Source organism: Suricata suricatta, chromosome 12 (genome assembly GCF_006229205.1).
Source record: "Suricata suricatta isolate VVHF042 chromosome 12, meerkat_22Aug2017_6uvM2_HiC, whole genome shotgun sequence".
NCBI lineage: Eukaryota > Metazoa > Chordata > Mammalia > Carnivora > Herpestidae > Suricata > Suricata suricatta.
The window spans coordinates 57,972,982-57,990,469 of record NC_043711.1 but is presented as its reverse complement, the minus strand read 5'-3'; the positions used below and the strand labels follow the sequence as shown (position 1 = coordinate 57,990,469).

The 17,488-nt window shown below is 48.1% G+C and overlaps 1 protein-coding gene across 1 annotated transcript in view; it reads right to left on the bottom strand.

The window, feature by feature from the left end:
* NINL (ninein like) overlaps positions 1 to 17,488 on the bottom strand; it is a 239,084-nt gene that overhangs the window by 72,896 nt on the left and 148,700 nt on the right. The window contains exons 7-14 of the mRNA XM_029918717.1: positions 16,693 to 16,845; positions 14,136 to 14,306; positions 10,276 to 10,412; positions 8,745 to 8,885; positions 3,497 to 3,671; positions 2,308 to 2,418; positions 1,623 to 1,703; positions 783 to 791 (exon numbers count right to left, since the gene is read on the bottom strand). Of these exons, the coding sequence (XP_029774577.1) occupies positions 783 to 791; positions 1,623 to 1,703; positions 2,308 to 2,418; positions 3,497 to 3,671; positions 8,745 to 8,885; positions 10,276 to 10,412; positions 14,136 to 14,306; positions 16,693 to 16,845 (978 nt within the window). The remainder of the gene's footprint in view (positions 1 to 782; positions 792 to 1,622; positions 1,704 to 2,307; positions 2,419 to 3,496; positions 3,672 to 8,744; positions 8,886 to 10,275; positions 10,413 to 14,135; positions 14,307 to 16,692; positions 16,846 to 17,488) is intronic.

Sequence of the window (17,488 nt, the reverse complement as noted above, 5' to 3'; positions counted from 1 at the left end):
AAAGGGTATCCAGGTGTCCCTGTCACTTTTTTTTACTTTTTTACTTTTGTAACTTCATGTATTAGAAATTATTTTCCGGGGCGCCTGGGTGGCTCAGTCGGTTGGGCCTCCGACTTCGGCTCAGGTCAGATCTCATGTTTGTGGGTTCGAGCCCCGCGTCAGGCTCTGTGCTGACAGCTAGCTCAGAGTCTGGAGCCTGCTTCCAGTTCTGTGTCTTCCTCTCTCTCTGACCCTCCCCCTCTCATGCTCTGTCTCTCTTTGTATCAAAAATAAATAAAACATAAAAAAAATTTTTTTTAAAAAGAAATTATTTTCCAATAAAAAGTTTTCTAAATGATCTAAATGTTACTTTGAAACTATCAAAAATATTCAAAAAAATGGAAAAAGTGAATTTCTGAATAAACACAGTATGTTCAATATTTCTGTTTCAAGAAGTCAAATTTCAAGAACTAAAAGTGAAATGAGTAACAGAGTCTCATGAAAGAAAGATGTGTTTATGGGTTTTTGAAAGATTCAGTGCACTAAAGTAACGTATTAACTGATGGTTAGTTACAGGCTTTATCTAAGTCCAGGCAACAAGCTTAAAGGGAGGGAGGAAACATATCTGACAGCAATCCCACCTGCACAACATACCCCAACACATGCTAGCAGGAGGTTCAGGAGGAGGGTGACACAGCTGTAAACAGGATTTCAGGAGGGTACCCTGGCATTGGGGTTTGGAGCAGAGGAAAGAGCACAGGAAGCAGTGGGTCATGTCTCATTCCAGAACAGCACAGGCTTACCTTTATCCTCTGGTGTTGTCAAAGCAACGTGCAGGAGGAACAAAGTAAATTTTGACTTTAATTTGGAGGGAGACCATTAAGAAGTGAATAGACCCTTAATAACAAACAATAATGTTATATCTGTTGGGGTCCTGGATAATTTTAAGGGTATAACAGGGCTGTGATATGTGTGACTGATATTGTTTACCACCTATGCCCTACTCTGCAGTGTCTCTAACTGAATGGATGGCCCTTGGTAGGTTTGGCTACCTGCATGGTGGCTGGAAACACTGAGGGGGGGCTTCAGAACTGGTGCAATCTATCAATCTTGGCCAGCCTATGTGGGGCTGAGCATGGCACCACGCAGGCAAGTCGGGTCACCTCTCCTTGAGGAACATGAAACTTGGGGAGGATCCATCACTAGAACACAGGCTGAGATCACAGGCTCCACCTGCTCTGCTCATACACTGATGTTCCTGCTGACTTATACTGGACTATCCTTCACACGGAGGCTAAGAATGTGGCCTCCCATGAATTACAGGCCACTCCCAGGCAGGAGGATGAAGTATGAGGCCCACACATCACCACCCAGGTCTGAACCAGTCAGATCCTGACAACCTGCACCACCCACCTGTCTCACAGGCTCTAATACCCCACTCTTAGCAAGCAAAGCCAGGATTAAGCACAGCTGTGTAGTCTTGTGGCACCAGGAGATCTCTGGAGGGCCAAGTTTTCAGAACCCCTCCCAGTACCAGTGACCTTGCTGTAAAGTGCTTTTGAAGACAAAAGCAATGTCTCCAGTGTAGAACAAAGTAAACGTGATGGCTCGAGATGGCAAAGGGGGCCTGGTGGGGCACATACCCGGCACTTGAGCTCGTACTCCTTTAGGACCTCTGCAAACCGCTCCTCCTGGGCCAGGAGCTCTATGCACTGTGGCTCCAGCTGAAAGTCAGACCCACACAGGAAAATGAAAGCCAGGACCTCAGGCCAGGTAGAATGTGTGCTGTCACCCCATCATTGCTCCTCCCACTAGGCTCAGCATCTCCAGGTATAGCCTTCCATCCTTCCTCTTCCTCCTTCCCCTTGTTTAAAAGACCCCAAGGCAGAAGGATGCTCTGAATTTATAGAAGGTGGTCATACTCTCAACTGGAGTCTGGGGCGCATTCCTAATCAGCTGCCTAGGATGCACCCTGCCCTGATCTATCCATGCAGCACTTCCCTTCTCCTCCTTCTCCCAAGGTGATGGGCAGGGCCAGATGCAGGGCCTGGGCATGGAGCTCTCCTCCGTGCCCCACACCACTGAGAACCCATCACTGGAGTCTGTTAACATGGTGCTGCCGAGCCCTGGCTCTGTCACTAAAAGATCAGCACCCCTGCACTCACATGAATAGGAAGAAAACAGAAGAAAGCTCAATCTGCTGGTTTTTCTCTCCATTCTAGAATTTTGGTAAGAAAAAACTGAATTCAGTCACCTATGGATTCTTTTTCAAGTCCCTGACACTTTTTACCCAGTAACGAGAGACTAAAAATCAGCAAAAGGACTTGCCTTGTCCTTCAACACAAATTCCAGGTCATTCTGCAATTTCAAAACCAGCTTTTCTGATTCTGAAAGCTTTTCCACAACTTCAATAATCTCCTTCTGTAATCGACTGTTTTCCTACAAGACAAAAAACCACAAGTTTGCCGGGCTTTGGGAGTGGAGCACAGAGCTGTCAGCAGCTTGTCTCCCCTCTGCATCAAAAACTTATTCCCAGCAGCACTCACAAATCAGGGAAGAAACCTCCTGCAAATGCAGGTATCTGGTGCTCACTGCTTGCAGGAGAAGAAGCTGTTCTGTGGACCAACCCCACAGAGCCCCTCACCAGTGCTCATCCCTTTCTTCACTGCTCTTACTTCTCCTGCCCCAAGTGCTCAAGAAGGCCATGAGTAAAACAAGAGGCTGGGGGAGAATCCTTTCTGAGCTGTTTTCTAAATAAGGGATTTGAAACTGCACACTTACAGCTCAGATGTCCAGCAGGAGAGGAAGGCAGTGCCCACAGACACGGGAAACCAGTGAGAGGAGCAGTTAGGACACAGTGTGGGCAAGGGCTCAGCGTCTCCTCCAGGGAGACAGACACCAGGCAGATGTGGAAAGAATCCGCAGGTTCCGAATTAGGAAAGGAGGAGGAAGGCAGGAGCAGAGGAGGGACCAGAAGACACCCCACTGGATGGAATCAAATGCAGGGTGGCTGTGGATTGCAAGACACTCACCATAGCCCAGAAAACCTCCTCTGCTTCAGACCACACACCCAGAACTCCAGTACAGTGGGCTTTAAGTTTTGGTCTTTTGCTGACCCCACAGATGCTCTGGTCTCCAAGGGATGCAGCAAAGCTGGCTGCTGCCACTGACCCTCCATGACAATTGTCCCCCTGACCCAGAGAAGAAAGTAAGATCTAAACCTGTCCTGGTGCCCCCACAACTAGAGAGAAGGAAGGGGTAATGCCTTTCATGGAAAAGCCAAGACGCTTTCTGCTTTGGCTAAGGAATGTACTCTCTCTGTGGCTGCAGCAAATGCTCCTTAGTCGGAAATCACAGGCATTTCCTTCCCACCGAAATGTAATAAGGTCACCAGGAGGTAAGGAGGTATTCAGTCCCTGACTAGGAAAATGTGAGGTGTGGGAGGATGGACCCCCAGGCAACCTCACTTCTGTCTTTCCAGGCAGAATGTCCTGGGGAGACATGGCTCCCCACTTACCTTGAGGGCCAGAGTCAGCTTCTCACGTAGGTTGGCCTCCTCACCCTGCAGACGCTCCAGGTCCTTCTCCAGCACAGCCCTCTGCCTGCAGTTCTGCTCCCAGAACAGCTCATGTTCCCTCTCCACCTCAGATCGCAGGAGGCTCAGTCTTTCCCGGTATTCCTGTTCCAGGTGTCTGCACAGCACACAGGAATATGTCAGTACCAAGGGGTACTGCCTAGGCCCACACTGACCCCCGCCTCTCCAGGGACATTTCTTAGGTGACATGGCCTTCTTCCCTGGAACCTTCCACCCCACAGCACTTGGCCACACTGTTTGGGACTCCATTGTTCTTGCTTGACAGAAGGGGTCACTGAACCTCAGCTAAGCTGCACATGCTGTAAGGGCAGGGGCCCTGCTTTAAATCCCACACTACCCTGCAACTGATGGATGCCCTCCTCAGGGCTCCTCCTCCTGGACCCTCTGGAATGAGCTAGCGAATGCTCCCTGGAGGTAGATCTCTGTGATGGCCTTGGCATTTCAGCTGCCATCAAATGCCTTGGATAACCAAATGTGCACAAAAGTAAGCCTCTCATGCAGGACACAAGCAACATAAAACCTGCGGACAGTGAACCCCAAAGCAATCGGAGGACAAGGTAGGAGGCATTTCCCACCCCCCCTCAGTTTCTGCCTTACTCTTTTTTAAGAACCAGTTCTACCAACAGAAAAAAAGTGCCAAATATTAGTTTTATCACTGAAACAGCCACTTAGCAGGATCTTTCTAGACTGAAGAGGAGCAAAACTCATACTTCAGCAGAGGATTTGGCAACATTAATAATTAACAAGAGAACACTGGGGGTGTTGGGGCCCAGGAGGCCAAAAAACCTCCCGCATAGCGCACATGTGGCTTCTGTTCATACTGTCTACGATTTTCTCCTTGCTTTGCAAAGAGGCATATACTTTTAGGCTTTGAATCAACTTGGGTCAATCAGTAACTCCAGCCTTCCCTTACTTTGTTTTCTAGCTCTTTGTCTGCTGTTGGGAGTAAACACAATCCTCTGCCAAAGATTTGCTTATTAAAGGATAAGCATCTTGCCCATGAATAACTGATGAAGGGCCTTGAATTATGTAATCATTAAAGAAATGATGTAATCACTCATGATATATAAGACACTGACTATCTTAGTAAAATGTGGTATTACCACCATTCACCTTGTCTGTCTTTTTTCTTATAGGTATTGCGCCGACACCAACCCCCTACTTGGGACTTTTCGACTGGGGTGCGTGGGCTGGTCCCCCACATGGGGGTTTGTTCTCAAGCCCCTCCAGACAGTCTGGACTTTCAATCTCATCCCAAAACTTTAAGGAAAGACAACTCAGAGGGAAAGGAGATGGAGAAAGGGGAGCTGTTACTTAGGGGAAAACAGTAAGATCAGTCTAGCTAATGTAATACTCCACAGACATTTGGGGTAGTTTTAAAAATATTATTTGACCGTACCACTACACTCTTTAAAAACTTGTGAAATAATCAACAAAAGGAAAATGGATAAATAAAATATGGTAGACCCACATAACAGGATGCCTTGTGGCCAACACAAAAGCTTATATGATACAATAACATTTTGTAAATAATTATGTACATGGGAAAAAGAAGTGAATGACATAAAAAATGTCAGGAGTGATAATCTCTGGGTGAAATTTCTGCTTTTATTTTTACCTTTACTTGTATTTTCTATAATGAATGTGTATCATTTATTACTTTTGCAGTAAGAAAAACCTAATGCAGCCATAAAAGCTATTTCTAGAATAATGCTCCACTATTCATGGGGCAAAATCCAAACTCATGGGGCCTTCACATTTCCCTTCACCAGATCCTCAGACCAACATAAGATTTTTGAGTTTGTGATTCTCTTACCCCAGGAAAGACATCATAAAATTCTTCCCTTGGTTGGGAGAGAATCAAGCCTAGCACATTGCGACTGAAGCAAATCAGTTTTCTGTTACTCAAACTGATCATCTAAAATCAATGTGCATTTAGCTCTTGGACACAATTCTTGTAAAAGGAGTTTTTTCCCTTGAATAACACTAACTGTAACCAAGGGCTGGAAGGTTGCAGTACAGGCTGTCAGTAGAAGAAGGTTGTGTGCGAGTCAGACTGCTCCAGAGTCTAGAGAGGCTCCTGGGGGCCCCACCCACCTCAGGGTCCTAGTGAGGCTTCGACCCAAGATCTCAGTGGCACCAGATTAGTCCCACTCCTGCTCAGGTGGAATCCCAAGCTTCCAAAGTCAGTGGTGAGTCTAACAACAGACCCACATTGTTAGAAGAGCCATGAAGAGGGAGGGGGAGGCACTAAGAAAGGAAAAATTGTGCTAGCGATGACTCTCTTGGCTTCTCCCAAGGTTCCTTCAGCTCTTAATTTTTAGTAACAGTTTCACTCTGTAGAAACCCACGCTGACCTCACACACTATTTTGTTAAGTCAGGGAACTAAGGAGACTATGTCAGATGAGCAAAATCATACAACTGTAGCTACAAGAACCAACACTTTGAACATTCTAATTCCACCCACAACCTGCTCAGCAAGAAGGGGTGAGGGGGAAGGCTTGGGGGTGGATGCTGCAAGGGAATCAGCTGAATAGAGATGGCCAATTGCTGACAAGAGACAAAATGCAATTATTTCCTAATTAAATGCTCCTGTATGATAAACACTAGCCATGTTCCACACGGAGATAAGGGAGGCTCAGCAAGGCCACAGTCAGTGCATCCACATAGAAGTCAAGGCTGGTCTCCCCACCCTGGGTTCCTCAGCCTTCCCAACGCCGCTTTACAGTGAGCCCATGTTTATTTTTCCTCAGGATTGACTGGAAGTATTTTTGAAAATTTGGGGTAAGGATCCTTAATGTTTTGGCTTCCTGAACATTCCCATTATCCTCGGAGAGTCTTTTGTGCAGGAGTGTTGGAAGTGAGTATGCGTGTGTGCTGACTTGTATGCACACACATGCACTCTCTCGCACTCATGCACCTTGATTTCATCTCTTGCATACTCCTTCACACCAGGCAGAGGCAGATGTGGACATCCACTGATGAGCATACAAGGTTCACAGCCTGCTGCATTCGGCCTTCCCTGGCCACTCACAGTAAGGAAAGGGCAATTCCAAAGGCCCAGATAGACTCAGATGTGTGGTTCCACTCAACGCATAGCCTGTTCCTCCACAGACTGGGAGTAACAGCCAGAACTCAACCTTGGATCCCCAAGCACAAGGGTCCTGTGGGAAGGTGAGCCAATGGGGCTCACGTGCTGACCTAGGATGGGCAGTATGTGACTCCATGTGACCCCGACCTTGGAAGGTGATGAGCTCTTTACCTTGCAAGTGGCTCCTCCTATGTAATGGTCTGTTCTCACCCTCCTAATACATGGAAGGACAGGGCCTCGTGCTGTCTTATCTTAGGGACAGTGTAAGACAAAGAGAGAAGAGACTTGGCGTCAAATTTTGGGCCACACTGGTTGCATGATTATGGGCAAGCTACTACACTACTGTAAGCGTTTCTTTAGCTGAAAATGGGACTAAAATGGCCTATTTCGGATAACTATGGCTGGTAGCTCAGGTGATACTTGGCATACAACAGAAGTGCCGCAACAATTACAGCAGTTTCACAAAGGCCCAGGTCCTCAACTCCCAGACCTCTGGCTGCACAGTGGAGACACACCATGTCTCTGGTAAAGATGAACTGGAATGGGCTCTGGGGCTTCAACCCCACTGTTTAGTTGCCATGAAACCCTCCCCACCATCTACTGTGGCTGTCGTGCAGGTCTGCAGACCCCCAGGAAAGCTGGCTACACCCCAGGATACCTCCAATCCCTCCTAGTGTGAGCCATGAAGCTCTGGGGTGAGGGCTTTGTACCTATGATTGTGATAGTACCCAGGCATGGCAGGAGCAATCTTTCTAGAGATGGTGATCAGAAGCCTGAAGTAAGGCAGATGGGGGCAATAAATGTCCCTGTGAAGGCCCTTATGCTGCCCAGACAGGACCATGTATAAGTGGGTTCACATAAATCATGCTATAACACCCACACACACTGTCAATAGGGCTGGTGTAAGAAAAGTGTTATCTTCAAATGCCACAACCACACAAGACAGAGAAAGGCAACATCCAGAGGCGCGGAAATGAGATGGCTTTCCACATGAGTTATTACTTCTCTTTCTCCTACATTTCACAGAGGTCCATGCTCTGCTAACCCACAGGCATGAGATGAGCCTGGTGGCTGCATGTACCAAGACCTGTTAAGAGCTCCAACACATTGACCTGTGCAGAGGATGGTCTTTCACCATTCCCATTTCACAGATGAGGAACCTCAAGGACTCCATCCACCCAGGATCACAGCAAGGGCTGGATGAGGGAGAATAAGGAGTGGAGGCTGGCAGCCCTTTTGTGCCCCAACCATCAGTGCTGCCAAAGGCTGAGTGTACCACACCAGTTTTTCTGCAGCGCACAGCCTTTCCTATCCCTGAGGGAACACCTCCAGGTGACAAAAGCTTTGAGAAACTGAATAACCATCTGAGTACTGCCAGGGATGCCTGGCAGAGACTATCTCAAAGTGGGGTGAAAATCTTCTCTTTACCTGCCCCAGCCTGGGAGATCCTCAGGGGCTGGGTTTCCTCACATTTTGGTTAAAAAAACAGAGAATGGGTTTTGTGTCCATAAAAAAAGTCAGAAATCCTTTCCTCTGGTCTGTCCAGCAACCAGCCTTACTGATGGAGCAGGGGTCTGTTTAACCCATTATAACTTACAATACCTAAAGTCAGGTTTTGGGGTCTGGGCTTCTACCATATTAAGCTCCTTTCAAACGGCTCTAAAACCATTCACCAGCCCTCTCTGAAAACATTCATCCATGTCACTAGCCACAGGTACACACAGAAGACACAGTTTGGGTAGAACAGACCCCATAAGTAAAGAAGAGAATAGGAATTTTCCCTGCAGCTCATTGGCACACATAGCTAGATGCCCCTGCACCATGACCCCATATCATAATGAGCCAGACCACTTTTTAAATGCACCCATCTTCTTTCAAGGAAGGATATACCCAGAGGCACACCTTCTAGATTTCTCCTGGCTCAGCTGAGGAGGGCCTCAACTCCACCATGTTCATTACCATGGCCTCAGCTAGTAGCAGCCCCACATCCACCAACCACCCTTGGCCAGAGCCAGGGAATCACCACCCAGCTGCTGATGAGCCATGGCTCTGCGCTTGGGTATGACCACAATACCTACTGGATCTTCTTCTCTGTGAGTTGCTCTAGGGCAGAGTGCCAGTCATCCATCTCTTGCACAAACTCCAGGTTCCTCTTCTCAGCTTTCTCCAGGTCCTGCTTCGCCTTGTCTCGCTCCCCTGCTATCTGCTCCACTTGCCCCCTGCCACAAGAAGGAGACAGGGTCAGAGGGGGATACCTACTCTAGGCCCAACAAGCTCTGTGTCTCCACAAATGATAGAAGGGGTTGCATTAACGGTGCTGAGCACGGGCAGTGCCATGCTCTGACCTTAGTACTACCACTAACCATCTCCTAAAAGTGGTTTCTAGAATTACTATGCTTGTTTTACAGATGCACATACTGAGAGAGAGGCTAAATGACTTGTCAAGGAAGGTTTCTAGAAGGTTTCTGAACCAAGGAGGTCTGCACCTAAAGCCTTACATTGTGCAATACCTCCAGATGGCCCAGAACAGGTGAGAATTTATCCATGTCTCCCTTTTGTCTCCTTTCCCAGGGATCCCCAGTACTAACCTGGGACTGGACACATCATGGGGAGAAGGCTGGCATCCACACCCTGACACCTGCAGTCTGGCATCTGGGTGAGTCACTCAGAGCAGGTGATTTGTGTGTATAGCTCTCACTCTTTCCAGTCACTAGTCTCCACATGAGGCTCTACACTTGCTATTCTGGTGACCATTTTTCCCCCTGAAGGAGCTTTTCTCCCTCCACCTTAACAAGGAACAGTCTCTGGTCCTATTCTCAGAGCTGCCTGAGGTCAGAAAGGTCATCTGTTGGAACCTAATTGGATGCAAACTCTTGAGGATGGAAATCATGATTTCCTTCCCTGCAGTTTTGGAACATCAATAAACACAAACATAATCTTTATGCCAATCTGCTGAGCAGATGGATGGCCTGAATTCTCAGCTAATCAAAGGCTGAACCCAACTAAAATGGAATGCATTCTCAGGCCTCCTGTCATTTTGTTCTTGGTGACCATATTGAGGAACACTTCGTTCTCCTCTCCTGCCAGCTGCCCCACCCAGGACCTCTCTGCCTGCTCCTGGAACATACTCCACCAACTGGAAGGTTTCTGTCTCTGCACCCAAGAGCTCCAGTGTCAGCAGGATGAGTGTCAGGTTCAAATTCCCCCTTTGGAACCTTGCTAAAAGGGACTAAGGGAGGACCTCAACATCAGTTTCTAAGCTTCTCACTAAGTATGAAGACAGACTGGTGACTGAAATTCTGTGGCTGTTAAAGCCCTAGCAGCAGCTGCCACACAGGCCACTAGGTCTTCAGGCCCCTCTGAGACCCCACAGGAGGATGCCACTTGAGGCACAAGGAGCCCTCTTCTGCACTCACAACTTATCTCTTTCCCTGTCCTACCAAGAGTGCCCACTAAAGGACAGCCAGTGGGAAAGGTGGTGTCAAGTTCCCTGCCCCCTGGGACTGTCTTGGGGTGGACAAGGACAGAATGCCCATTTCCCTAAACTCCCCTCCAGGCAACCCAGCCAGCTGTACCTCCACAACCTCCCCAACCACAGTGGGCTCTTACTGGCGGAAGCTCAGCTCCTGGCGGTAGCAGGCCAAAGCTGCCTGCTGAGTGGCACCACCGACCATCATGAGCTCATTCTCAAGGGCCCAGGTCAGCTCCAGAAGGTCCACCTTCTCGTCCACACTGAAGTCAAGACTCTGGAAACAGCAAAGCCCATTGGGCAGGAAAGGATGTGTGGCTTCTTCAATATGTGCTGGCTTTCCTAAGAAGAGGCCAGGCCTAGATCCACATTGTCCTGGTGGCAGCACCTGCCAACTTTTCTTTTGGTAAAGCCTCTGTCCTGCCTCCACCCATGTTACTCTGGTCTCCCCGCCCCACTAGTCCCTGTCAAGGCCAAGTTCTCCCTTCACCCTTCATCAGGGTGGATATGACCCAGGCTGGACAGAGATTCTCTTCCTGAAAAAGTAACTGACACAGAAGCAGAGGACATCATGGGGACTAATAAGAGGCCAGTGGAGAGGTCTTTTTCCATGAAATAAGTTGCTGTATGGCCCCTACTGGCCTCGGAAGATGTGTGAGGAGAACTGACCTGAGCCCAACACCACCAAGAAACAAGCAGAGCACAGATGGAAGAGAGGCCTGATGACACCTCTGGGCACCTTCTACCAAGTGCCCACTCATGTGAGCCGATAACATCCTCTCTCCTTAAGATATCTGAGTTTTTATCATTTCAAACTAATAGAATCTCTATGAAGTATATGTATGGGTGGGTAGTTTTGTTGATAGGAAAATTATCTAATAGAGAGATGAGCCATGGCCTAGTGGAGTAGGGAGCATTCTTTCCCCTCAAGATTTTGAAAATAAGAGAATAAAACCATTTACATTAAATGTATTATATCACAATAATACTAAACCATACTCATATACCCCTCTGCTCAAGTGACAATAACTAACACTTGCTACATTAACTTTTTTAGTGTTGAGTATTCTTGACCCCTGCTTCCTTCTATGATGTCAAAAAATTACAGTTATGCTCACATCTAGAGGCAGGAATGACGTCAGAGACTAAAGAGAAGGAGCCACAGCATTCCCAGCCACACAAGGAAATGAGGCATGCTCCCTTTATTAACTTATAAAATGGAGACCAGACTTTCCACTGCTCCCCCACTTCCCAGAGTGCTTCTGAAGAGAAGTGACATCAGGAAAAAGTATGTTGGGTAACTGGGAAGCTCAAGCTATTATTCCACAAGTAAAGATATCCCAGCCCCAGCCATTATGTCACCAGACAGAGGGCACAGACGTGACATGTCATAGCAGCAGCTTCCCGTCCAAGAAGAAAGGAGTCATCAAAAACTACATGGCAAGGGTGGGAGCCAGCCTCCAAGACAGTCCCGTGCCTCTCACTTCCTGGCACCCACACCCAGGTACTTTCCTCCCACACCCAACAGGGCTAACCTGTATCATACACAGGACACTGAGGAAGTGACAGTGTTTGACTTCCAAGGTTGGGGCATGGAAGACACATGGCCTTCTCCTCACTCTCAGCGCTCACAGGAAGCCACTGCCTAGTTGTGAGGACGCTCAAGCAGCCCTAGGAAGAGACCGTGTGCAATGAATGGAGGCCTCCTGCTACTGCAAGTATCAATCTGCCAATTTGGGAGTGGCAGTCCTGCCCCGCTGGTGCTCAGCACTGAGCACTGGCTGACATCTGACCAACCTCAGGGGAGACCCTGGCTAGAACCACCCACTACATAGCTCCCAAATTCCTGACCCACAAAACCTGTTCAAGATAAGAACAATCCTTATGTTTTAAGGTAATAAATTAGTGGTAATAATAATAATTTAGTGGTAATTAGTTGAGGAAGGAAAAATAACCATTCCCGGGCCTCCTCCCCGAGCAACTTTCAAGGGCCTGGATAAGAAGCTCTCTGAAATGGCCAGGAGTTTTTTAGAAGCTGGGTGTGTGACACCAGTAATGTCCAGGATGAGGGCTGGCCCAGTTTATGCTTCCTTCTCAAGAGAAAGGCCATTCTTTTTCAGGGATAGTATGCTTGGTTCTCTTGGTGGGGCCAGCAGCCTGTGGTCTTGACCACCAGCATCACAGGTAAGCAGTTTCTGAGAGCGTCACAGGCAGGAAGGGCCTGACTTGGCACGCCAGGACACCCAGATGGCCTGCCCCACTCACAGGTGCTCCCGTCCTGGCTATGTGTGCTCAGGCAGCTCCCTCTTCTGTCACATGAGACAGAAACACCTTCTAGGCTGAGTAAGGCGTATACGGTGTCACAGGTCCTTGCTTGGTGCCAAGGGCTGAGAGTTCAGTAAACACCACTGCCTTCAACAAAATGGAAGCAAATCCTAAATGCAACTGCTAAATTACAAATTATTATAGAAATAGAAATATTCCTTGATAAAGGGAAAGCAATAAAAAGTTATGAAGTGTCAGAGGCAAATTCGAGACTAACCAGGCTATAATGGCAGACAGCCCACCTCCAAAGGACAGGAAATCAGGAACACAGTTTCAGAGAGAATCTCAAAACTGTGAATCCCTTTGCTCTTTGCACTCCCAGGGGGCCAATCCAGTGACTGGGATTCAGCTTCCAGCTCTCCCATGAGCCAGCTGCCCAGTCTGACCTTGCTGTCCAGGCTCTGCCCAGGCTGCTGGGTGGCCCACACTAAGCTATGGCTATGCCCATAAAGGACTCGTCCAAAGTGTCAGGAGGATTATCTTAAAAGTTGTTATTAGGCTCCTCTGTGAACTGTTAGTTTATGCTAAGAAGGACATTTTGAGAGGCAATATAAAAAAGCCTACCAAGAGTTAAAATGTGTAACTTCAGGAATCTAGCCTACCAAGAAATATCAGCATAGTAACAGGATAATATATGTACATTTTAAATGCCAAGATTTAGAACAGGAAAAAAAATCTACATGTCCAACAAGAGTAAAAAGGTGATATAAATTAACAAGATATACACTATACCAATTTTGCAAAAAAGTTTTTAAGGCTGGAACGTCCAAATATATATCCTTTTCTGTGCTGGGTAAAAAACTCTTCAGAAACTTCCACTAAGCCGTGAGGTGTTGCTACTCCTGCAGAATGGTAGCAAAAGGGGACAGGCTTTATTACTTTATGATTTTCCGTACAGTTGACATTTTTTTTACAACACAAAGTGAAATTTGGAAATGAAAATCAGTAGTCCAGCATACTGGACACACTTTGCTTGGCTGCCCCAGAGCAAGATCCCTCCAAACGCCAAGGGTCTGGCCCTGTTTTCCTGGGGGAGGTTGGACTGGCCCCCAGAGGAGGCCTGATAGTCTTGTGGGCCAGCTACCGGAAGAGCATGCAGGGCAGTGCACCTCCATACCCAACCTGGTGGAAAACGGGGTCTGGACAAGCAAGGGCTATGCGGGGAAAAGAGCTTGGCCAGCCAGGGAGCAGCTCTGGGTGGAATTCGGGTTCACTGTGGAGCTTGTCTTCCACTAAATAGAAACATTCAGACCACTGGGACAGTGACATTCAGTAAGATGTTTCTACCACAAGGAAGGAAATTTCCTCCCCTCGCCTGGGACGGACCTCTCTCATCCAGGTAAGCGGAACATCTCCAAGGCTAACAATGCAGCAAGGGAAATGCTTAAGATACCAAAACCTATGAAATGGTATTTATTTCAAATTTGTTTTCTCTGCTTATTTATTATCTTTTTAAGTTAAAATGTCCTGTATTTTAATAGCAAAGAAATAAAGAGGAAAGTGATTCTAACAGGCCTTTCCTACATTGGGTTCCCCACAGTAAGCATAGGCCCTGTGTGTCTTATGAGATTCTCTGTCCAGCCTCATCTGAGAGCAAAGGGCTCCAAGGCTCCTTGCTGGCCACACGCTGCCTGGATGCTCCTTCTTGGGCAGCCGTGAATGACCAGTTCCAGACCTGCAAGATCTCCCTGCCATTCTGAATCCCCTCCTCGGCCCACAGGGCAATGAGCTGCTCGGGAAAGGCAAAGCCGGTGCCATCGTCAATACTGCACAAGAGGCGCAGGCCTGAGCACACGGACAAGAGGGATGACGTCATGGCGGTCTGGCAGCTGCCCTCCTCCAGGACCTGTGTGCAGAGAAAGTGAAAGTGCCTGTGAACACTTGTGCTTCTGGTTTGTTTTTAATATTTTCCAACCTCAGCAGCCTGTGCTGCTGTGAAAGGTCGTTTCACTGTCTCATTGAGGCCTGTTAAGAACAGCTCACACAGTGAGCATTAGCTCTGTCTCCCAGACTGGTAAAAAAGGCATGGCACAATTGCACAGTGTGCCTAAGACCGCACAGCTCTACAGGTGGCAAAGTGGGGTCTGAACTCAGAGCTCTGGAAACCCAGCTTATTGCTTTCTCTAAGACCCTGGTGCCTGCTTTCCCACTGTCTAACTGAGACCTGGCCCAAGGAACACATCTCAACACCCATGTGACCTGACATGTCAGCAAGAGTTTCTTAGTGGGAGGCATGAAGGGGTTTTAACCTCTCTCTTCCAAATCAGTACTGGTGTGCACCTAGCCTCACAAAGTCGAAGAAGGTGCATGCCAATGCTCAGAAATCTAGCCTGTGGTAAGAAACCCAAGACAAGCCTAAAAGAAGAGGTCCAAACAAAGTCACACATCTCCTCAGGCCTCAGAAACACATCTCAAAACTGACAGAATTGGAGAGTTTTAAGAGGAAAGGGAAGAAATCTCTTGGCCAGAAAGATGACCTGTTAGGCTTAGGGGCTATGAGAATCCATCAAGCAAGACTGCTTTTTGCCCCAGGCTGGCATTCTCTTCAGAACTGGCATTTGCTGTCTGGGGCTACAGGAATAAGGAAAAACTGTTCCTTCCTTCTGGCCACTGGGGCTCCCACCACCTAGGGGCCCTCTTCTTGCTGGCTTCCTCTTAACTCCCCTCAAAGGGGTCTCTGCTATTCCCGAACATTCAGGCTTTCTCATTGCCTGAAACACTTCCCCCCAATGCTTCCATGGCTGGGCACTTTCCAAGGCTCCACTCTGACACCCCTTCCCAGAGTAGTACCTCCCCTCCTGGCACTTGCTACCTCAGCAGGTGCTTACAGGCCCATGTACTCTCATCTGTTCTCAGCCATATCCCTCTTTCTTCATAAACACTTTGGAACTAGGTGCACACTAAATTGTGCTAGGTACTTTATAGCCCTACAAAGTAGGCTTTTGACCCCATTTACAAAAGGAGAAAGGACAGTTCAAGGATGGTTGGAAATGTGGCCATGACCATGGTGAAGAAGCTCAGAAACCCACATGCACCAGACCACTCTTGTCTCCCTCCCAACCGCTTCTTTTGTAAGGACTATGAGCTTGGAGACAGGCATGTCATGGTGTAGCAGGAGAAGGTGGGGGCTGGGCCATGTACCTGAGGGCCCAGCACCACCATGCCATGCCAGAGTCCATACACACTGGATGCAACATCCTCCACCTGCAGCCATGTTAGCTCAGGGCACTTCCTGGGCAATCAGGTGTTCCTTGGGCACCTACCTGTGACTAGAGGTGGGATCTCCTGGCCTCATTCCTGTGCCCCATGGCTCAGAGCCCTGTCCAGTTGTATCTCCTCAATGGGACATAGGAACAAGGGCAGCTCTACCAGAGAGGAGGCACCCTCCTTCCACTGGCTCCTAGCATGACTTGGTGGTACTTCATTGTGGCCTCTGACCTTACATGGCCTGACACTTTCCTTTAACATTCCTAGTTTCTTGTCTGTCCATTCTCATCAGGTTCCAATTAAAAATCGGGACTCTCAGATTATACCCAGTGCAGCAGAGAACAACATTACTTGTCCTACACTGCCACCTACAAACTATAGGATCAGTCACATCAGCAGAGAAGTATTGGCAAGACTCCCCCAGAGAACCATGCCCTGTGATTGAAGAGGGAGGTTCTCCTATACTGGAAGGAGAAAAAGCAAATATTAAACCAGTGGTCACTGAAGATGATCACAATTTAAATAACTGCCTAAAATTTGCTCTTCTCCATCTTCAGAGACCTGGTATTTGTATGAGAGATAAAATTTAGGAACACAGGATGGGGAGAGTACAGGGAAAGGAGTACATGGTAACTACTCCTAGAGTAGGTACAGAATGCTCTCACTGCACCACAACGGGGAGGAGAGAGGGAGATGGAAGGCACACTGAGATAGGCTTCTTGAGGAGACAGTCAAGAAACTGCCATGTAATCCTCATAAAACCCCTATGAGGTAGGTACCGTTTTACAGATGAAGAGCCTGAGACTCTGAGAAGGCAAGTAACTCACTCAGGGACACACAGCTAGGGAGGGGCAAAGCCAGATCAGCAGAAGACCTGTCTGTTCTAGAATCTAAATCACATGGTCTCCCACCACTCACACACATATGTGTACATACCCCCACCAACTCCCAGGTTTGTAAAGATTCTGAAGGTCATAGTGACAGCAACTGCTGCTGGGATTTAAGGCTTAATCATCCCATTTTACCTGGTAATGAGACCAGGACATGCTCGATTTGATGGGAGTAGAAGACTCTGGAAGTGAAGTGGGCCCATAATTGAATAGGCCAAGCTGGAATTCCTCAAGACTCACTCTGCCGTCTCCATCTTGATCCAGTTTGTTAAACAGGTCCTCCAGTTCCTAAACAAAATCCGCCACACCTGTGCTGAGGCCCCACCCACAAGCAGCTGCATGCCAGTCACCACAACCCAGATCTTCCCTGGCAATCTGCTTGTCCTTACCAAACTCAAACTTTCTGGGACACACCTGATGTTCCCCAGCTCTGTCTTGTGACATCTACACACCTGGTCAGTTTCCACCCTGCTGTGAATGGGCACCACCTGCACTTCCTAATTCCATAAATACCCATTCAGAATCTACTGTACAAGGAACTTGCTGGATGGCAGGAAAAAGACATACATACGGAGGGCACCCTGGGCCCTCAGCAATTCAGGAAACAGCAAGGACAGCAAAGCTCAGGGGGACTTTAGCAAGGAGATGCTTTCCCATCACATCCCCACTGCCCACCCCTCTCCCCTTAGCCCCTACAAGGGAGTGTAGCCTACCTGAGAGGGTATAACATCTGGGATAGGCAGTAGAACTGGGAAATGCCGAAAGGGAAAAGGGCATTCCAGGCAGAGGAAGGATTATGACTGAAGGTGCTCAGAAGCCAGCAAGGTGCCCCATGCCTGACCTATGTGGGTGTAGAGCTTAGCAGCAGCACTGGGAGTTACTACAGGACTTCAGACCACAAAGTGGTACAACCACATGTGTCTGGAGAATG